This window comes from Vidua macroura, chromosome 5 (assembly GCF_024509145.1).
Source record: "Vidua macroura isolate BioBank_ID:100142 chromosome 5, ASM2450914v1, whole genome shotgun sequence".
Classification (NCBI taxonomy): domain Eukaryota; kingdom Metazoa; phylum Chordata; class Aves; order Passeriformes; family Viduidae; genus Vidua; species Vidua macroura.
This window is the reverse complement of record NC_071575.1, coordinates 16,147,645-16,171,010: the sequence shown is the minus strand read 5'-3', so window position 1 is coordinate 16,171,010 and position 23,366 is coordinate 16,147,645. Positions and strand designations below refer to the sequence as shown.

The window sequence follows — 23,366 nt, the reverse complement described above, 5'->3', positions numbered from 1 at the left end:
TATAGGTCATTGATAGACTTCAAGAGCCTTAATATCTCAGGATTCATATTTTGGAAGTGAGTTCCTGGAGCTGTAGTCTTTCACAGTTCTGAGTTTAGGCTAAGGTTATAGCAGGTTGTCCAAAAAGGTTGGACATTATTACTGCTGTTATGAGATGAAGATATGGAAGATTTGAATTGAGAATATGGGAAATCATGTGGATAACATTTAATATCATGTGGATGCAAACACAAGAAGTGAGACTCTCACATCTGTTACATTTTCATATGTTAAGATAGTGAGGGATTGATTACATTGATGCAGGGATTAATGTTACTATAGTTGATTTCTGAATCTCATTTTCAAATCTCAGCATAAATTGAGAATGAGGTGTGAGATGGCCTTCAAGAAACAAGAGGAAATGGAATCATGCATTTTTTCTTCTGTCTATTTTGCTCGTGTCTGAAAGAATTATTCTACTTTTGAGGAAACCCAGATGAGGAAGGACAAGGCATTAAAGCCAGCTGAATTGCAGACTCTATATATAGCACACTCTGTTCTGTGTGTCCTAGAGCTATAACAGAGTCTCATCTCAGGTTGGTTTCTAAGATGAACAATCTTTAGTACTGGATTGAGGTCACAGATCTAACAGCATCCATATTCAAAAATCTTTGATGCAAATTGTTACTCTTCCCAGTGCTGCTTCCAGTGCCAGAGCTTCAGGAATTTTTTTTCGACTTAAACAAATGTCAGTAAGTGTTCCAGGATGCATAATTAATCATTTAGAGGTTTTAAAATCTCCTTTTCTAGTAAATATTGACTTTGCCTGTCTGTGATAAGAATGTTTTTAAAATTGCAAGCACCATGCTGGATGGGAATACTGTGTTGGATCTCCAAAAATGAATTGTGGAAAAAAGTCTCTTTTCTTATTAAAGATTCAAGGTCAGTTGAATTAGGAAAAAGAATGGCTAAGGGTATATCTTTCCTAGTAAAATATGTCATCATATCTGTATTCTTGAGAAAAAGATAAATATGACTTTGCTTCAGTTTATTTCTGATAAAAGTAATATTAGAGTGGCTTTTAAATTTTTTTTATTTTAATGCCAGCTATTTTTTTGTAAAAGAAGGAGTCAGAATGGTCCTTCTGAGAATGTGCTCTGCTCTTCAAAAGAAAATAATGATGTATATATACTATACCTCAGCATTCATGGGTATATTCATGTAAGTGTATGGAATCTAAAAATCATAGAATAAGCTGAGTTGGAAGGGACCCACAAGGGTCATCAAAGTCCAGCTCCTGGCTCTGCATAGCGCCATCCCCAAAAGTCACACTCTGTACCTGAGAGCATTGTCCAAAAGTTCCCTGAGCTCTTCCAGGCTGGTGCTGTGACCGCTTCCCTGGGGAGCGTGTTCCAGTGCCCAACCACCCTCTGGGTGAAGAACCGTTTTCTAATACCCAACCTAAACCTCCCCTGACACAACTTAAGGCCATTCCCTTGTGTCCTGTCACTGGTCTCTACACCACAGAGTGGAGATCAGTGTCTGCCCCTCCTCTTCCTATCACAAGGAAGTTGTAACTGCAATGAGATCCCTCCTCAGGTCTCCTCCAGGCTGAACAGACCAAGTGACCTCAGCTGCTCCTCATACAGCTTCCCCTCAAGGCCCTTCACCATTTTTGTAGCTCTCCTTTGGTTGCTCTCTAATAGCTTTAGATCATTCTTATATTGTGGCACCCAAACCTGCACACAGCACTCGTGGTGAGGCCGCACTAATGCAGAGTAGAAGGGGCAATCCCCTCCCTCAACCAACTGGTGAGTGTTTGATGTGATATGCAAGGGCTTTCACAACCACTCCGAAGACTGATTTCTGTTGTGCTTATAGAAAAATAATTATTGTTTATGTAATTTCACTAAGTATTAGTTGTGTGAAAAGAGTTGAAAGAACCCAGTATTTATTTATGGAGGGAGTTTAATATAGGAATGTACCCATAAGTATTGTATTCACACTGAAAAAAGATATAGCTATGGCAATTAGCCTTTCTCTACTATATGGCCTAATAGTAAATAACACAGTGAGTGTTCCTGGTTAATCTTGATCAATCTGTAGATCTTATACAAAGCACATTATATAATGGGAAGGTTTAAATTTACTGATGTACATGGGAAAACAGATTCCTAACATTCCCTACTAATGCATGCCACATTTAGAAATTTGGTTGACTGCATCACTGGAAGAAATATGTTTTTGAGAACATTCAATATTAACAGTATTCTGAAGAGCTGCTAATTTTCTTTCAATAAATATTCTTTTCTGAAGATTGAATAGTATTTGCTTTCTGCCAGATACTCCTTGGTATTGCTTTCACAGGTGTTTTAATACACAGATAAATCAATACATTTAATGATTCTTCACATATCATATATGTTTATGATACTAAAAAAGGTATCTTAAGGCTTTTCCTCAGTCCATACTCGACTTTTGTTTGATGTCAGCTGCTTTTTATTGAGCTTATATATGACTGGACTTATGTCCTGCTGTATTTTAATTGCAAGAGAAGAGCTTTAGCTGAAGCTGGGAGTTTTAGGATGTAAGAATTTGTATTCAGACTGTCCAATTTGAATTTGATTCTCAGTTATCAAAGCATAAATAACCCATGTATATACTGGACCTGTTGCTATGCAAGACCTGGGAGAGGATTTCAGCATGAGCCCAAGGGAAGAGAGCTGCCTGCAGCCGAGTCCTGCTCATGTTTGCTTTGTTCTGTAGTTTGATAATCATGCTGTGATTTTTAACATGTCTTTGTGTACCCGTTGGGAGCTAACAGTGATTAGTCTGTGCATCCTGTCTTATGTCTCTGAGTCATCAGCATTTACTCATTGTCTTTTGTCCTTCCCCTCTCAGCTGCCCAACCTGTGTGTCATGAGGAGTTTCACATAGGTGCATTTATATACTCTCTAATAAAGTCTCAGAGGCTTTTTTTTAAAAAAATCATTATAGCTTCAGTTAAAAATATTTCCCAAAACCAGAGTCAGGAAATATAACAATGTTTTAATTAGTGACTGGATTAAAGAAGAAAGTTTGGGAAGAATGAATGAGGATTATTTTAGGGAGTTTTGGTAGGAGTTTTTTAGTTTTTAGGTTTTTTTTTTTATTTTTAAATTCATGATGCCTAGCGCATCATGAACAGTATATGAATTCATGGATCCTTGCATTTTGAAAAAAACAATCGACAGACAAATCCTAAGAACTCTAAGTCAAAGCAAGAAAGCTATCATAACCAAGTAAATTATGTTCTGATTGGTAGTGTATTTTTTTGTTTTGTAATATTTAAAATCTTACTTTCCATACCACTTTTTGTTTCCTTCATTCTTCTATAAGCTGGTATATATCAAAGGATGAAAATATAATTCAATAAATAAACAATAATTGATAAACAGTATACAGAAGTATGAGAGATTGTACCTTATCAATACATAAGCGCTTCTTTCCTTCTAATAAAAAGGAAGGATTGTCTGCCATATAAATATCATCTGTCTACTGCAGAAGAGCTGTCAGTTCATGGACTCAATTTTTACTATTCCATGAAGTTAAAATAATTTCCTTTAATTAAAAAGATTAGAATGTCTTCTGTAGAAAAGAACATCTGTAGATGTCTGAGCAGATTGTTTAAAAAGTTACTTTTTTTTGCTTCCTTACACCCGAGAAAATAATTAAATCCTGTTCTTCCAAGAAATTAAATTGCAGGGAGAGATGAAGTACCCAGCATTATGTAGAATTATGCTCAGTGCAGAACACAATGTTTCACACAAATAATTCTGTATGCACACAGTATTACTTGTGAGAAAACAACTGCTTAAGTTTATGAGCTAATGAATCATTCAAATACACACAATGAAAGAGACCAGTCTACATCAGTATTCCCTAGTGTGGATATATATATACACATAGATATATATTCCATTTTATAGGTAATAAAATACAGATTCAATAGTAATAGTTCTTAAAAATCATATGTTAAGCAGAATGTCATTTTACTGATGTAGACAATGAAAAATGTCAGTATGAAAAATTCTTTTTACTTATTAGCTTCAAGTTATTTTCTTTAAACAACAGCACTTAATTATAATGTATGAAGTAAAGGGAAATATGGCTTGCCAGTGACTGTTTAGCACTGTATTAGAAACTAATGAATATAGACTGTAATTCAGGACTCATAATTTTATGTTCTGGAAGTTTTAATACTAATTATGAAAACTGTTACGGAAAAGTAAATTGCTTTTGTAAAGGATACAATCAATTTCAAATGTGGTCAGTTATATAAAAAAACCTGCTGGTTCTCAATACACCTCTGTTATCCAATTTCCAGGGCTTGATTTTGATGTTGGTTTTGGTAGGTTAGCAGCCATGTTTTCCACTTTGAAAAAAAATATGTCCTTTGTTTTTTTAAAAGTCCATAATAGATCATGAGACTAGTTAAACAGGACATGCAATGAGGCTGTCCGTAAAATACGTAAAGATTACAAAATGTGATTTAATTAACTTATTTTTAAAAGTATATATGATTTATTTTAAAAACATAATCAGCTAAAATATCAAGTTAAGTAAAAAGAACAAATTTCTTGCCCCTTTAAACAATATGATTGGTTCTCACTGATCTGATGTTTGTTTGATTCTAGACTAACTGACCTAAAGACAATGGATACATACTTGTGGAAAAGTAGCACAAAATCAGATGATAACCTCAGTGTAATTACCAGAGTAATAGAGGCAGAACAGATCTAATTGAAATTACTTTTCTGTCATTAGTCTTTGAGTCTGCCCTACATAAAGTTCATAGCTCTCATATAGATGGATGTGTGAAATTATTTTTATAAATAAATTATATCAATATCAAGATGACACTTGCTATTTTAAGTTTCTTTCAAGGCAATTCATCTCTTAAAGCTTAATCACACTTGTTGCAGAGATCTTTAGGTTATTTGTAAATCAAATTTTTGACACTTCTGTACTTGCCAAGTCAAAAAAATAACATCACAATTTTGCTTTATTTGCAGCATCTGGCGAGGACCAAACATAAACTGCACTGACAGTTCAGGTTATACTGCTTTACATCATGCAGCTTTAAATGGACACAAGTAAGTGCCTCACATTTAGTTTTTATGTAGAATGATATTTAACTGTGTAATGCAAGGAAAATATAGCATAGTTCTGAGATTTGTACCAAAAATTGGCAAACATTGACTTATTAAAAGAGCCTTCTTTCCAATGGAATATATTAATATAAGATGTTTTGATACTGTCATTAATATCAATAAGTAGTAATGACAAATGGGAATTGTAGTTTAAAAGCAATTGATTCTATACTGCTTCTTCCAAATTCTTTCTCGGTTTTGGGGAAATTTAGCATTGTTACTGTTAGTCTTGCCTCTAGTGCTTTTTCATTGCTGGGTAATTGCAGCAGAAAATATTGTGTTGTATTTTTTTATGTACATATGTGTAGAGTGTGAACATTTCAGGAAGCAATTTTGTGAATCAACAGTAGAGATTGTTATCAAAGCAAAAGTAATGTGGAAAGAATATTTAGTAATTATACACTTGAAAGCAGGGGCAAAAAGTGTATTTTCAGTAAAGAAAGCTTTGACATAAAGCTTTGGTTAACTCTTTTGTGTGAGACAAGGAATTGATCCAAACCCAGTGGAAATTAAGAGTAATTTGCAGGCAATTTTTTGGACTGTCCATAAAATAACACATGGACATATAATTATTTAGTTTACTCGTTGCACAGTTTTTGCATCCTTCTATGAAAAAAATAGAACTTTAGGATGTATCTTCAATTGTATTCTAGGAAGGTGCCTATTTTCTTTAGGATGGATCAATCTGTTGACAAATACGGAATATTCTTTCTAAATAAATATATAAAGTAAACTCTTGAACTAGATATTGTGCATTTTCCAAAGTTTCAGCTATGTAGGGAGGTTCAGAATCATCTATATTTTTGCTTCCATAAAATTAAGTCTAAGTTCTTAATATGGTCTGTTAAACTCAGCATTTTTGTTTATGATTTATGGATTTTCTTGTGCTATTGCTAATTTTTGACTGACCAAACCCCAAGCATTGGCTTGCAACAATTGCTGATTTTAAATAGATGAAAACTGGGATTAGTATATTTAATACTAGCAATACAGTAATAGTTACACAGAAACTTAAAAATATTGCTGTATAAACACTGAAACTATCAGAGGTTTCAAGTAAATCCTAGCAATATAAAATCCCAAAACACACCAAAGCCAAATGATGATTTTAGACACAGTATTGCCCAAACTTATTCCAAGTTCAGGGAGGACTTAAAAATGTGGACTTATGTACAGCAGCAGATATAACTACAGCCTTTGAAAAGTCCAGTGTTAGCTGCTATGACCTCTTACATTCACAGCAGAATAAGTAGCAGTAACTGACATCACAATTATACCTTGATATATAAAAGTAAGTTGAAATACATCATGAGGTATTTTGTGATAAATCATGAGGGTTTCAGGACCTGTTATCCAAGCCATTATACTGATCCTGCTGCAATGGTAGCATGGCCAGCAAGAGAATTGGACAGACACCTAGTGGTCTTAATTTTGTTAGTCATCATAAATAACCAATAAATTACTTTACACTCTATTTGAGTTTTCAAACTTGATATTCAAAATTACATCCAATCGTTTTACACAAGAATCTTCTCACTTAGAAGTTCCTGTCCTTTAAAAACTTCTGGGATTTTAGTTTTTCCCACTTTACACTAGGTTGAACCTGAGAGATTTCAGAGTTTTGTAAGAACATAAGAATTTGTGGCTGGGATGCTTGGACACTGTTGTTCAAATCCTTGCTTGATCACTGAATGTGATGAATTCCCTGCTTGGTTATTCTGGGATAATTTTATTTCCTTGGGAAACTATTCTTCTTTATATAAGTAATTAAATAATATCTGGGGCAGGCAATGGAATCTCAGTCTCCCTAAGTAATTTCACTTAGCCCAGTAATGTTACTGGGCTAAGGACTTTCGGTTTCCTCCTCTCTGAAATGTATTTGTACAAAATGGAAAAGTTCTGCCAAAGCACTAAAAGAGACTCACCCTAGATAAGTGTGATGGGTCAGGACATACTTGAAGGATGAAGGAGATGCATTTTGTGGCTTGAATCTCGCAATAAACTCTTCCCAAAAATTCCTGTATGTTTTAATCTATAGATTTCATCTGTGCAGGGATTTTCTTCTGATTTTCTTCCACTTAGTTCAATTTATGCTTCCTTTGTTTGATGTTCCTTTCAAAGGAACTGCTGTGTATGTCTAGCTCTCATTGGGTGATTTACTGCAAGACTAACTATTATTTAATGGGAAGTCTCTCAAACCTTATGAGTACTAAAGTTTCCCTCAGGAGTCACTTTTCTGGAACTTTTTATGTAACAGAAATCTTTTTGTAGTGGACCTGCTCTTTTTTGGCTGTTCTCTTGGCATTTGATCTTGTCAGGAGTAACCAAAATCCAGCTTAAATTTTTCTCAAAGCTTAGATGTGATGACTCCAGTATCTTTTGAAGTCAACTGGGAGTTTCTTTTGACCTGGATATATTCCCTCCTAACTCACCGTATTTTTCTTTCAATATGCAATTAAAAAGGTTCCATCAAGGTTGGAAGAATAATTGCCTTAGATTTATCTTCTGTCTCAATTTGAAGTCAGTTTGTAGTAGTTTTTTCTTTTTTTTGTCATAACATAGGCTACATTGAGCTCCCTTGCCCTCACTGATTTTTTTGAGCCAAATCACTAAGTTGGTGTTTCCATATTTGTAAAAAGTGTGCATAAAGCTGCTCACACTGGATCCTAGATTCTCTTAGCTTAATAACTAATGAGACCTGACTGTGTCTAACTATGAGACTAGAAATGCAGCAGAAAGACAGAATTTATTTACTTTCTGACATACTTGGTAATGTTGTCATACCACACAGCTGATTTTTAGTTCAGCTTTTGAAGTTAAGTACAGGAGACTGCTTAAAGATCAGGGATGCAATATACCAATTTATGCTAATCTTTCACTTAATATATGATAAGCCACACCAAAAGGAATATAAAGAGAATTAAAATGGTAATAAGTCACTTTTTCTCTCACTGCTACAAGGCTGCTGAATATGGGAAGTGAAAATAGCAGTAATTTCATAGAAGTTATACATAGAAGTTATTTCATACATCTACCTAGATCATCATTAAATTGTTTCCTAACTATCTTTGAGATAATGTCTTAAGAGAAAAGATTATTACTTAAGCCTTATGGTAAGAAATGTGTCCATCAAACTATCCTCTTGTATCCTGCCTCTGGAATTCAGCAGTGATGGGGACATGAGTACTTCTCTGCCTTTAATGCCTTGAGGGACATGCACATGTTCTGTACAGGCAAATTCTAAAAAAGGTTCTGTGGCCAGGTGATGATAATATTGTTGATGGTATTCATAATAAGTCAGAATCATTACAATTAATGGCTTTTTGTCTATGTTTCACAATCTATTTAATTTTCAGAAATTATTGGTCTTCACTTTTTGTAGCTGTTTTGCTTGAAATACAAGTTTGTTTTATTTCTATTTTCCAGGAAAAAAATACATATGAATAGTCATATGTATGTTCATGTAAAAACTTAATAAAATTAGCTTCCTGTTGATTTTTAGATTTACCTCCTGTTTTCCAGGGATATAGTTCTCAAATTACTTCAGTATGAAGCATCAACCAATGTAGCAGATAATAAAGGTTACTTTCCTATTCACTTGGCTGCTTGGAGAGGAGACGTAGATATTGTGAAGATTCTCATCCATCATGGACCATCACACTCCAGAGTGAATGAACAGGTGAAGTGATAAAAAATATTTATGTGCATCATCAGAAAAAAAAGCACATATTCTTTGAGTCTGACCAATTTATAGACAAGTTTTAAAAAGTCTATTTTCCATTGTTTCAGTAATTTCTTCTCCAAGATTGATAAAATTTTCCATTATAAGCATACCAGATAAATTTCTTCTGAATAGGCACTGACTTAAAGAATATTAGATTTAAAAAGTATGGAAAAACCTTGTGTTTGTTTTGGAAAAATCACATGAAGACATACTCTAACTTTGTATCTTTTCTGTATGGTTGTAAATTTGCACAAACTGTGTATTTTTTACTCTATTAGATATTAAGTTGCTGAAAATCTCTGAGATAAAATTAATGTCCTTGGTATATTTTAAGAGTACTGTAAATAACCAGATATGCAGAGGTAAATGACAAACCAGATGGACTGCAGGGGGCTGCACATGCAGCAGAAAGCACACATAAAAAGAAAAAGACCAAGAAAAAATTATGAGAGTATTTAAAGTGTGTAAGGGCAGTATAAGCATGTTGTGTTCTGCTGCCAAACATATGGTACACCTTCTGTTTTTATTCTATATATTCTTAGGTGGTCCATTCATAGGATTAGTATTTAGGAATAAAAAGAAGCTGGTTAAAATTTGACACCATCTAGGCTGAGCTGTGTAAGAACTGGAAGTAGGCTGTGAAATGCAGATAGTAACCATTAAGCAATTGCATTTGCTAGGGTAGTCAGAGGCTTGGAATGTGAAGGTGGCAGTCAGCTCCTAATTCAGATCTAAGCTATAATGTCTATGTTGCCTGTCTGTGCACCTTTTGGTCCCACAGAGGTCTGCGCTGTGTAACCATAGGAGCCAGTAGGGCTATTCAGATGACTAAAAGGAGAATTCAAGTGATCAAATGCAGAAATGCAGTACCTTTTGAGGCCCTGCAGTTACTGAGACATCTGCACGGGCCTGAGAGTGTGACAGAGGGTGCTCAGAATTTCCGGGTCTGTGTGGAGTGAGTGGTGAAATTCAGGTATGGTACCACCTGGCACCCACAGCACCTCAAATAGCAAAGTGCAATCTAACAAATTAACTGTTCTCTCAGTGCCTACATTAGTGGCCAGAAGGCAAACTGTGAGAAGATAAGAAATGTGAGACCTAGATTATGAACACTTAACCAGTGTGAGATGCCATGCTTTGAGTAATCTCTTTGATACCTGAGCTTATACACCTAGCCATTGGAATCCATACAATAAGTAAGATATGATTATCAAGCATTAGTGCAGGAAATATAGAAAAGTAATAAAATATGTCCATGTGACAGTCTTCTGTGAAATCCTGTAGTACTCTAACACATTCAAGAAAAAAACAAAACTCAAAATTTGTCATTCTGTGATTTTCAGTTTCAGATTACATCATTCTCCAACTTTCTCATTCTCATCCACTGTTTTATGTATGATGAAACTAGTTGAACTGTTGGATTACCGTTTGTCAAGAGAGATTTTTTCAGTTTTATTTATGCAACAAAAAGCAACTATTGAATTGTGTGTCACACATATGCTTGAAGACATTACATGTATTCTACAGACAGAATACTGGAAGCTGTGTAGAAACTTCAGAGAGGGCAAGAGTGAAAAAGGTATTTCAGAAAGAGAAATGTAAATTCAAACCTACTATACACCTCCAGTCTTCTAGAATATTGTCAAATTGGATTAGGTGTTCTGTATCTGGTTTGATCACTGGAGCAAATAAGCAGGGATACAGCTGATACTTCTATATTCCACTGACTCAAAAAAAGGTCTTCAGATGTCCTCCTGTTTATGCATTTTACCCAAAAACCTTATAATAGAAAACATGTGAGCAATCCTCACAAGAAATGTTGCATCTTAAGTCTTTTAAGGGCATCTTGATCATATTAAACTCTGAAGTTAAACTCATGTGTACAGAGGTTTTCTGACCTTGTAAATTCCCTGGTGTTCCACTCTAGACAATGGCCAGGTTTAGTATGTTGCCTACTTTGCTGGCACCTCTGCTAATTGGTACTCTATGCAGGAGAATAGCCTCTCTATCCCAGAAAGTGGGAATGTCATGTTGTTACAGAGCCACCTCCACCCACGTATCCTCAAATAACACCTGAGAGGCATCCGCACCCTAACACCTGTTGTGCATTCTCATGAGCCTGTAGGATTCTGAGGCTTTTGCTTATTTGCAGATAGGCTCTGTAAGGCAGGTGACTCCTCAAAGCTCTTGTAACTTCTCTCTGGAGCTGAAGCTATGGCTTGTAAGAAATACTGGAATACTTTTCTTCTTTCCTTTTTCTTCTGAGAGCTGGACATAAGGATAGCTGTTTTTCACTGTAAGAAATAGTAAGAAATAGTGCACTCAAGTCAGATTTTTTTCCCTCTATTTTTGTTGGTGTTATTTTTTTTAAGTATCACTTTAAGATGTAATTGTTTTCATTTTAAGAAAATTATTTTGTTCATGATTTAGAAGTTATTGCAACTAATTTGTAATACATTTATATTTTCATCTATCTGAAATGCTATATGAAAGAAATGCTTCTAAAAACTTATGGGAAAGCAATGGATGACTGAACAAAGAAAAAAATAACAAGTTCATGATGCATAAATGTATATTAGATGAAATAATGGATTTTATATGGTATATTGTAAATTGATCGAACTGCATTCTACGCTTTGAAAACGCAGTAAAGTAGCATCATATACAACCATATCCAGCATCTAAAGCTCTGAATGCCCCCTGCTGTTCCTATTACATAAAATTGAGACAAACAGTTAAATGACAATTATGTTATGTTATGGGGGTGGTGGAATGTATACTGGCAGCTCTCCACACAGAGAACGGTTGCAGCATAACAATTATGTATGAAGAATTCTATCACTGTTTAATATAGGAGTCTTAGTTGACAGGCATGGTGTATGTTTTAAATCACAAAATATGGTGACACTGCAAAAATATGTGTTTAACTTCACTGATGAAGATTTAATATTATATAAATTATAAACTGAATTAAAATTGTATGAGATCAAAATTTGTTAGTTGATAATAAAACAAAAAGGTGTGCTGTTAATAGTCAAACTACTTACAGTTTATTTCTGTAAAACAGATCTGGATAGCTAAAACATTTATTGTGGCAACTTCCATCATAAAATTGCATCATTGATAACAAATCCTAATCTATGAAAAAATGGTTAAATAACAGCTGCATACAGGTCATTATGCAGTGTTTGGTTTTTTCAGGAAAAAATGTGAATAACATCAGGGATAAATATAAATGTCTTATTCAATATGAATAAAATATATTCCAATTATATATATACACAGAATATGAATTGTGAAAAATTTACAGGAAAAAATATGAACACTTCTGAAATTTTTATGGATACAGCGTGCTGTAGAATTTGCCTGTGCATCAAATTGTAATTGCCACAAAACCCACCCACATCTCTTTAAAACTATTCAACAATTCTTCTGAAATATAAAGAAAAACAGTCCAAGATGCATTCCTATGATGTAAACACCTAAATTTTAACATATTTGCAAACTTCTCCAAATTGTCCAAATGAAACACAGACTTCTCTGTGACACCTCATGGACTTCCAAAAGTACAATTCAGTTCCAAAATAGCCTGCAAACCCAATGTTTTTCAAGTTCTGCATTTGATTTTACCCCTCAATTAATTTGATACTAGTGTATGAATTTCAGAGTTTCCCTTGCAACTCTTACTATATTTTCTTTAGAAGGAAAAAGAGTGCACACACAATCTTTCTGATTTAAGCCAATTGCAACAATAAATTCGAAAAAAGATTTTTTTCAAAGTAGTCAACCATATTACATTACCTTTTTATGATGTTTACATAAGTGGAAGTGAATTTCAATGGGAAGTCAGTAGACTTGATTTTGATTCACACTGAGTAACTTGCAGACAAACTTCCTTTATTTTTTCAGAGTTATTAACTTCTTGGTGGAACTTCTCAGGAAACTTCCTGATTTAATACATAAAGTAAGACCATCCTGAGGTCATTCCTTTCTCTGTTTTGCATATATTCTTTTGCTCCTTTTTTCTCTAATTATTTAGTTATTAAAGCCTTATTTTTGTATTGTTTTTCCTCTAGTTGACTACTTTTGTGTATATTCAGCATATAGATAGGTGTTTCCAGAATCTCCCATTGATCCTGCCTTCTTTAATTTAAACTTAAATTCTCATTTCATAACTGAGAGATTAGCAAAAAGCTTTTAATAACAAATGTCTTGTTCACTTACTTTACTTTGGGATTATGTGACAAAGAAATAGCTCAGATTTAGGAACTCTCCTTTTTCAAGTTCAGCATCAAAACACTGATAAAAAAAGGAATTAAGCATCCTTTGGAAAGGTCTGTTAAATCAGTATGTGAGTTATTTTTGCTTGTACAGTACTTGCATGGATTTTAGGAGATTTAAAAGTTACTTGGCAAAAAAAAAAAGGACTTCACAACTATACAATAAATGTCCTGAATTTACCCACAGTTTAATAGTGGCTTCACAAGGGCCTATATAATATTCACGATAGCCATTCATTTTCTTGATATTTCCTGTACTTTTTCACTATCAGACTGCCAAGCTACAATAACTGTCTCTATAATGTATTTGCTAATCTGCCCTCTAATGAATAGACCTCAAGATATATTGTACATTTTGCAGTGGCACACATCCTTAGCAGCTAAATGATGTAGTACAGCCTGCAAATACTGGTGAGATGCAGGGCTGTGAAGGCACAGTTCAGTTTGCAGCTACACCAGCCTGAGTTCTGGCTGTATGTAGAAGAGAAGAGATTCAGAGAAAGGCTACAAAAGGTCAGGATCATGCCCATGAAATAACACTTGTAACAAATAATGAAGAAAATTTTAAAGAGTTTAAAAGCTGAATCATGGAATGCTTTCCTTATTTCTGAGCAAGGTCCTTTGGACCATAGGAGTAACTACTTGGCAAAAAATATTATTTATGAATATTAGAGACTTCTTTTTAAGTACTGTATTTGCATAATATTGCTCTACTCTTTCTACCTTACATTTTGTTCGTCTTTACTTGGTTCTTATTTTTTGATCTTTCTTTTTTTAGAACCATAGTCTTGTAGTTGCTAACATATAATGAAGCATCTGAAATTTCTACAAGGATTCCAGTCTTTTTCTTCAGCACTAGATGTATTATTTAACCCTTGAATATCAAATTTGAAGCTCTAATTACAGAATGGTAATTTGCGTGCAGTTATTTTTTTAGCAGATTACCTGCTCATTGCAATGAGTACTAACACATAAGCTTTCTGTACTCCAGAAGCAATTGTTTATCCTTGGAACTGAAAATACAGGCAACAGCATTAAATTATTGCCAGTTTCTTGAAGAATTTTTCACATTTTAAAAATATTGCTTCAAAAGAGTATGTGACTTTAGTGATATGAAGACAAACTACTTTAAAATCAATAGTCTCTTATCCATTCTAAGCTGATTTATTTTATATAACTAGTACTAAATTGTTAAAGTAGATAAATTTAGAGGGCAGTTAAACAAGTTTTAATTTACTCTTTAAATTAAGGTTAAAAGTATTTTTTGTCTTCTCTACCTGAATTTAATTTGTTAATTTACATTTTGAAGAAAGAAGAATGTTTTACTATCAAGTTTTAATTAGGTAGTACCTCTCAGGTCTGATAACACAATATCTCTTCTGAGGGCATATATGTAGATAATTTAATTATCATGTTTGCCCAGGTTGCATTCTTCTGCTTTACTCAAGTGATATGTAGCTCTTTATAATTTTGTATCCGTTCAATTGGTCATGAACTGAAATGTAGTTTTTATTTGGCAAATAAAAACCATAGAAAAATGTTCAACAATATACATCTGAAAATAACATTTTGTTACTTTGCTTTTGTGCATCAGACTTTTAAAATGTACTTTTTCTTTCAGTATGCCTTTGTGTGAAAATTCAGCTGGATATTCTTTATCCAGAGAGAGCAAATTCCAGTTTGCTGCTCAGCAGCAGCGACTTGTACTGTTTGATCTCTGTGTCTGTATCTGTCTATCTCATTTTTAGAAGAGGGCCATAGCAAATTTAATTTTTGTTTCTTTGAAAATTTAATTAGAATACTTTTAAGCTACAATATTAGATCATTGGCACAAGATTTGAATTAGTTCAATTAGTACTTCCATAAGTTCTTGAAAAAACCCTCAGACATAAGCAAATATTGGAAAGATATTTACAATTGTAAACATGTATTTTGTTATTTACGTCACAGAATGCCAATATAGTTAGACATATAACTTATTTGTGTAACTATTTCCATTGGATATATAAATACAGTAACTGGAGGCAGAAATTACCATGATTTTCCATTTCATGTGCAATTATCTGATTTTCCTATTAATTCTCCACAAAATCAGGCTGCAATTGCCTATTCATCTAGCTGTCCATGAAATATTGAAAATTTAAAAATAAATTTTAATAATCTATGCTTGTGATTTGTGGGTGTACAATTGTACATAAGAAAATTGCTTTGCTTGGTCCTATTTAAAAATATATTAGAAGTCCCTAGAGCACAAAAAGCTTCTTTCTGGTAGTTGAAAGAAGATTGCAGCCATGTAGTATTTGTCATAGTATATATATTTTAATCTGAATTTCTGGTCTGTGTAATAGAGCAAGCCCACATGGTGGTCTGAATAATGCACAATGATTTAAATACTTACTAGTCATCAAGCCATGTCTGCCAGTGGAAGCATCTCACTTCCCACCTGGATCTTCTCCAGCCTCTGTGTTACAGTTTAGCAGGAAACACATTCCAGTCTCTCAGATCTTGTGTGGTGTTGCAGACACCCATGAGTTTGACTGCAACATTGATTTACCTGAATGTATTGATCTGTCTCTTGTGTTTCCCAAGTTCATCTGAGTCATCTTAGATTGTGAGAGATGAAAATGACAGCAATGCTGTTAAAACCACAAACCCAAGACTTGAGTTCTTGCTTACAGAATTAGAAGCATCATTACCAAAAAACAGATCTTCCCTTTTCCTCCTTTCTAGTTTTTACTGTGCAACAAGGATATTCTTATCCTAGCTACCTTTTGAGTAAGAGTCCAAAGCCTCATTTCTCTGAATCTCTGACTCTTTCTGTCTTTTAAAGGACAATTGGTTTTTTCTATTTTCAGTTCTCTGTCCCTTGAACTTTCTTCAGCTCACTCCTTGAAAAGTAGAACTACAGACTCAGATTTACCATTTTTTCTTCCTCTGGAATGATATCTCTACCCTCTTTAGTATCTTTTCTTAATTTACATTAATCTTAAATTTTTTATATTGTACATTAGCTTATTGGTTTTGTACTTTTACAACATTCCTAAACTGTCACAATATTTATAAATAATTTATCGGAAGAGGCACTTAATGTATATACTTCTACAATGTATAGCATCTAGTCTTTTTAAAGCTCTGTAAAGTCTGCATATGATATATTAATAATATAGATGACATATAGAATTCAGAGAGCTCAATAAACCATTTCCTTTGTCTTTGCCTGAAGCTGTCTCTTTGGCGTTGCAAGTATACAGATAGAATTGAAAGGAAACAGTTAAAAATATAATGCTTATTCTCAATATTTATTAATAAGTTTATTGAGTAATATTTTGGGAAAAATTTGGAGGGCATTGCTTTGTACAGTAAAAACCTGTTAAGTCCAAAGCATACTCATACTCATAATGTCTTAAAACACATACATACCTCTCTCTGGAGTCCTGAGAAGACCAACTGCTTAAGTGATTTACTAAGTCTTTCTATAGGTCCTATTTTGTCTTCTGAGTTTTAATTGTTGTCTGGATAGTAACTTTTTATAGTGGTACATGAAACTAACCTTGTGCCTGATACATTTGCATTACACAGTTTTACTCCATAACTCCATTTCTCGAATAACAAACTGCTATGGTACAACACCAGCAAAATCAAGAAGAGAGGCTTCACTGTCAGAATATTTTTAAGAGAAGGACTCAATCATAATTTCAGGAACAGTTGAATCAAAGAAGGTTACAGATTTTGGCATATCACAAGCTACAAGGTTTTGAGGGGCATGTTGTTAAAATGCATTGGGAGCAATGCAGACACATAGGGAGCTCATCTGCTTGAGAGCGGCAAGCTGCAGTATTAATGTGTTATTATTAAAATGTCAGTGGAGTAATTTTGAAGCATTTAACATATATTACCATACATTATATTACAAACTCTGCCTCTGAGTGATCTCATGGAAGCAATTTATAGAAGTTGAGCATTTCTATTGTGGATTAAACATGAATTTCTGAAACTTTTGGGTTTTTTTTTAACAGAACAATGAAAATGAAACAGCACTGCATTGTGCAGCTCAGTATGGTCATTCAGAAGTTGTTGCTGTTCTGCTAGAAGAGCTGACAGACCCCACAATAAGAAACAACAAACTGGAAACACCTCTGGATCTGGCAGCACTTTATGGACGTCTACGCGTTGTGAAAATGATCATCAAAGCATATCCAAATCTGATGAACTGTAATACAAGAAAACACACTCCTTTGCATCTTGCTGCTCGTAATGGCCACAAAGCTGTCGTACAGGTGCTTCTGGAGGCTGGAATGGATGTCAGCTGCCAAGTTAGTGTGCAATTCCTTCCCTCCTTCCCCTATGATTTAAATGAAATTACTTCTAACATTTTTTTCTTTAAAATATACTTGTATCTACTTTGTTAGAAATGCTGCAAAGTGATATATGATACAACTTTATTTATTTCAACTCAATGAGGATAACTCAAGAAACATACATATCTTCAAAGCTGAATGCATGTTTTAACATCTTGAGACATGTAGATACACAAATCATATCAACCATTCATGTAGGTGTATATAAATATATTTTCTACAGTATAATATAAAAAGGTAGTAAGCTGATTTTCTAAAGCTATGGCCCTTTGTGGTCACAGAAATCTAAAACAGTGTTTCACTGTGAGTTCATTTTCCTATAATTATTCCATTCTAAACTCAAGTTACTAAGTAATAACAATTTTGATTTTCTGCATTTCTAAACATATGCATAAATCTAAGAGAAAATTCTATAGCAATACACTCTGCCTGCTACTGACTCCAACCTGTCAGCTGTTTGGTGCATCTTGTTTTATGCACAGTAAGTTATAAGGATGTTAAATGGTAACTTTAAACAAAATAGACATAGATGGGAAGAGACACAAGGTACAGCAGCAGTGAATTTTATGTTCAATTCTTTGTACTGGAAGGTGTCCAGACCTTTTAACAGAGGACTGGATTCTGTTATGTGTTCTGAAATGTTGCCTCAATCTTATGATTTCTCTTGATTTGATTAATGGCACTGTGTTTGTTGTAGAGTAGATTTAATCTTCATAAATGGAGTAACTTCCTTGCTCTCTCTCTCGCTGTATAAAATATGCTTTGAATTAAGGTTGTTTCAGATTTATATGTATTTTCAGATAAAGCAAGCAAGCAACCAAACTTAATTACGTCTACTTTAGAGTCACAGTCAGACATTCTCTACCACTTAGCAGTCGGTTAGAGCCTGCTGATAAAAACACCAAAGTTGTGGGTTCAATCCCTGTATGGGCCATTCACTTAAGAGTTGGACTTGATGATCCTTCTGGGTCACTTCCAACTCAGAAGATTCTGTGAACAAATCTTGCAAACTTTGTCTAAACTTTGATTAAAATTATATCCATTTTAAGCTTTAGGTCAATTTGATTAAATTCTTTTATAAACAAAATACCCTTTTATATAGAAAGATTTGACTTGGATTCCATACACTTTTATTTCTGGATTCTTCTATCAAGATCATGTTTTTCAACTTTTGAGAAAAAAAATATGAAGTGGGGAAGAAAAGATAGACTAAAAAAAAAAACAAAACAAAACAACAAAGCAAATCAGAAAATATTATTGTATTTTATGATTAGAAGTGGATATTCTCAAGTGCCTTCCATAACAAAATGTGGTAAAATTGTTTAACTACTTTTATTATTTCTCGCATGTTTTGAGTTAGTGTTGCTACTTGCTTCAAACTATTTTAAAGTGAAACACTTTTGTGTGATTTGTCTGCTTGTGAATTTGCCACCCATCAAGCTTTCAATTTAATTTGGTTTTGATTTTCTCTACTAGAAAAAGAGACACTTGCAAAGGTTAATATAAGTAGCTAGTTTTTTATCTTTCCTTTACTATTACTACACAGTAATTTAGAAAAATTTAATGCTACAGCAACATAGAACTTTCAAATGCATATTTCTGAATGTATAATTTCTCTTTTATCTCTAGCAAAAGAATGAGGAAAAATTCAGAAAGAAACTGGTGCCTGAATTGATATTTAAGAAATAGAATAATTGAAGGAAAATAATCTCTGTCATGGCAGCTTACAAACTGATGGTTACATGAGGGCAAAATATTACACAATGTTTTTATGAAATGTGTTCTTCCTCTTATGTAATCTAGATAATTTTAGCACTACTGTGAATTCTCCTAAGCCATTTTTATCTATAGTTATACTAAAAATTTTTCACTAGTCTTTACAAAATACAGTGGCTGCAATCTTTTAAGAAATGAAGGATTCTTTTAGTAATGGTGATCTCTTTGACATCTACACTAAAATTATAGGGCTTACTTGTTTTTAATTTTTTTATTCTAATTGCATTTAAGACATTTATATTCTTAGATTTTTTGTAGTTATTCAGAGGCAGAGATTTTTTTTTTTCGCTAGGTTATCTTGTTAGAGTTTTGTCCCACTTGCCATAAGGAAATATCATTTATTTATTTTCTTGCTAGTATACATATTCTCTATCAATATGTTCCTTTTCATTCAGCATCTTAACATATTGGTAATTTGGCTCTGTACCTACTGTTAACTAATTACTTCTATAGCCTCTGAAAAATTCTGTTGACGATAACTGGCAGCTTACTAAACTGAGAACACAAAATACCAGCTTGTCACTTAAAACTAAACTCAACTATTTTGTTATTAATTAAATTAATCTGCTTGGGAAAGATCTGATCTGTTTGGGAAAGAATAATTTACAAAGTAGAATCTTATGTGGTAAACAATTTTGTACACATTTAAGCATGTTAAATAAATTCCGTTTATCACCAGTAAAGATCTCTCAGAATGTTTTGAGATTGATAGGAGTAGCCTGTCTTGTATCATTCTGTAGTTGTAAAGATGTATTTTTTAAATGGGTTACCTTAGCCACCTTATCTTTCTCTTTTTTGCTCCCTGAGCACTTTTAATCACAGCATAAATTTGGACTAATAAAAGAGAGCATTTAATTTTTTTATTTAATTAATCACACATTTTATTAATTTCCCAAGTCTATCCAATATCCTTCAATCTGGAATTATTTAGGAGTGGGCAATACAATACTTCATCTCTTTATGCTTTGGAGTTTGCATTTAAATTGAAACATATGAAAAATACACAAGTTTTGGTTGAGTGTTAGACTTTGAGACTTCAGTAAATTAAGACACTGCACAGTTCAGTATGTTTCATGTAAACAGTAGTTTAATAATTATAAATACCCTAAAATCTTTGCCTCTTCTGTTTATCCAACTTTCATCTATCCCTATTTGCCTTCCCTGTCTGTTCCAATAATGACTGGCAATTTCCACTGCTTATCACTGGTAGTTCTGCCAAAAGCTGTGCCCCTTCCTTTTTGCTCTCACTGTATATGGAGGATATTCTGTGAATTAATTTGCAAAGCTACATTCTGTCCTTCAGATTCTGAAATCCATGTCAGAACTATAACAAACTGCCTATGAATAAGGACTAGACAAGTGACCTAATTACAAGCTCTTGCATATTTACATGATTAAAAGAAAATCTGTAATTATTAAAACCCTTTATGCTTCTCTGTGAGCCTGGAAATTGTATGCCAGGTTGACTTGGGTATGCTGGTGTGCCTATTGACAATGTCCTCCTGGCCTAGCTTGGTTTGTGTGACCTGTTGTGACATTGTACCTGTATTGAGTAGTAAGCAGGGGCAGAGACTGTTTTATTATATGTTTAGCACAATTTGTGCTCTAGTTCTCTGTATTTCATATACAGAAAACTTATGCCAGAGAATCAATATATTATCCATTGGTGCAAACTCAAGCAGACTTTAGCTCACTTTGTTAATGAAAAATTGCCAGCAGTTTCTGTATTAAATATCACTGGGAAAGACTTTCCAAATATAATGGTAGTGTTTACTTTGCCAGGAAAATATGATCCAAGGCAATGAAAGTTTCAGGAAGTAAAGCAGTGAAAATTGTCTATAAATCTTAAGCTCACTTGCTGTAGTATAGGCAAGAAGAATATATTCATGCACAAGCACACTGTTATAAGTGAAAAAGAGCTACCTAAAAGTTCTAGGACATCTTAAATAATATATAGAAATTACTTGCAACTATATTTTTTAATCCTTGTGATTTGTGTAAATGCTTTAATGCACGAGAATAAAACATTCTGAACTTCTACCTTAAGTAGTAAGCCACATGTACATTTAAAAAGAGAGATACATCTACTTAGCCAGTCTGAATTTCTCTTGGCCCTGTTCACCCTGAGGTTCAGCATTCCCTCTAAGTTAAAGCAGAGTTTTGTAACTGAACTGTCTGGTAACAAGGGCATTTCTGCCTTCTGGATAGTTTTTAGGTCAAGGGATCTGATTCACTTGTTAGTTATTCACTATTACCATGAAATCCTGCCTAGGGCTTTTAAGATTTGTGTCAGCATTCATCTCCATGACATCTTATGCAGGATTACACATCTTCATTTTACAAGTGTGCTTTCAATCTCCATATTCTCAGATTGGTTTTAGTTCAGTTTCATGATACTATTTCCCCTCTTGTTCAAAAAATCATCTTCTTAGCGTACAGATCCTTGCACTGTTTATATGGTATTCCTTTTAAATTCCTCTTTTGAACAAATTGTTCATAATATAGATCTCATTTCCAGAATGTGACATTCATTACTATTGTCTGATGGCTTAGAGTTCTAAAGCACAGATTGCCCTAGAATGCAGGGCAGTGTGGAATCTCTGTAAAGCATTTTAGGATCATGCTCTGATATGACAGGAAATATCATGGTAGAATTGACTAAGAAGCAAGAAAGCATATATGGAAAAAAATGGCATTTAAGTTTGGATTCCTATCCCAGCTCTATGAATTACATATGTAAAGGTGGGTTAAGTTCCTGTACTCCCTTTATGCATAGCAGAACTATCTTCTGATTCTTAAGTTGCCCCCAGATAGATTTGTTTGCCTTAGACATCTACCGGAAGTTCTTCTTCTCCTATTTTAATTCAATTTCTTACAAGATGTGTGCTTTCATCAAGGAACATATTGCTTACCTTTCCTCCAGTGGGAAATTTTGATGAACAGAAAGACTTCTGCCCATGCCAATTATCATATCAGGATCTTTTTCACCCTTTAACTGTCGCCGTTGAGCAGGATGGGAATGAAAGACTCCAAGTTAGAAGGCAAAGAGAATGAACTCCGATTTATTTCAAATGCACCGCTCTATATATAGAGAACATCGTGCGGATTAATTTCATTGGTCTTAGAGTAAAAACACCTCAGACCATTGGTGTGCAGTGAATGACGCACAGTGGCAGAACACATCTATAAACAATGTGAACAACGAGATAGATTAGAGAATTATTTACATTCTTTCCCAACTGCTTCCCAGGCTCTCGCCTGGTTAGAAAACCTTTCTCTTTCTCTCTGACTGAGCTGAGAGTATCCACATTTACCTGTGTAATTGGAGGATAAATCCTATTCCTTGTCTTCAAAGCTGTTGATTCAGTATGCCGGAACATTGATATTTCTTAGTTTCAGATCATGGTACAGCAATAGAAAGTTGTTGTCTAACGGACTAATGTAGTCCATTTTTTCCATTAAACGAGGATCCTTATTAGTACAGAATGATATGTACAATCTTAGTCAAGGTGCAACTGGTTTTCATCTTTATGGTTCAATCTCATAGAAATAAAATTTAGTGCTCTAGCTTCCTCTAACAATTGAACCTCTGTGGATTTAATTGTTGATATATACATCACTAACTTTTCTCCTTGACAGAATCAGAGCATGGTTGAGCTTGGAAGGGAGCTCTGGGAGTCATCAGGTCCAACTCCCCCTTTTCAAGCAGAATCTCATAGAATAAGTTACGGAGAATCATGTCCAAACAACTTTTGAATATCTTCAAGGACTTAGACCCTAAAACTTCCCTGGACAAACTGTACTAGTACCAGGGCTCAGTTTCCTGCAAAGAAAAAAAAAAAAAGTTCAAACAGAACCTATTGTGTTTCAGTTTTCTCCCATTATCTCTTCTGTCACTGGACATGACCAAGCCTGGCTTAGACTTCTTTATACCCCCCCTTCAGACATTTGTACACATTGATGAGATCCACTGTAAGCCTTCATTTGTCTAGGCTAAACTGTCCCAGCTCTCTCTGCCCTTTCTCATAGAAGAGATGCTTCAGTCTCTTAACAATTT

General features: G+C 34.0%; 1 protein-coding gene across 2 annotated transcripts in view; it reads left to right on the top strand.

Annotated features, from left to right (window-relative positions):
* Positions 1–23,366, top strand: part of ANKS1B (ankyrin repeat and sterile alpha motif domain containing 1B) — a 396,726-nt gene that overhangs the window by 32,660 nt on the left and 340,700 nt on the right. For both annotated transcript variants that reach the window (XM_053977912.1, XM_053977910.1), the window contains exons 2-4: positions 5,034–5,114; positions 8,694–8,850; positions 17,192–17,488. In XM_053977912.1, the coding sequence (XP_053833887.1) occupies positions 5,034–5,114; positions 8,694–8,850; positions 17,192–17,488 (535 nt within the window). The remainder of the gene's footprint in view (positions 1–5,033; positions 5,115–8,693; positions 8,851–17,191; positions 17,489–23,366) is intronic.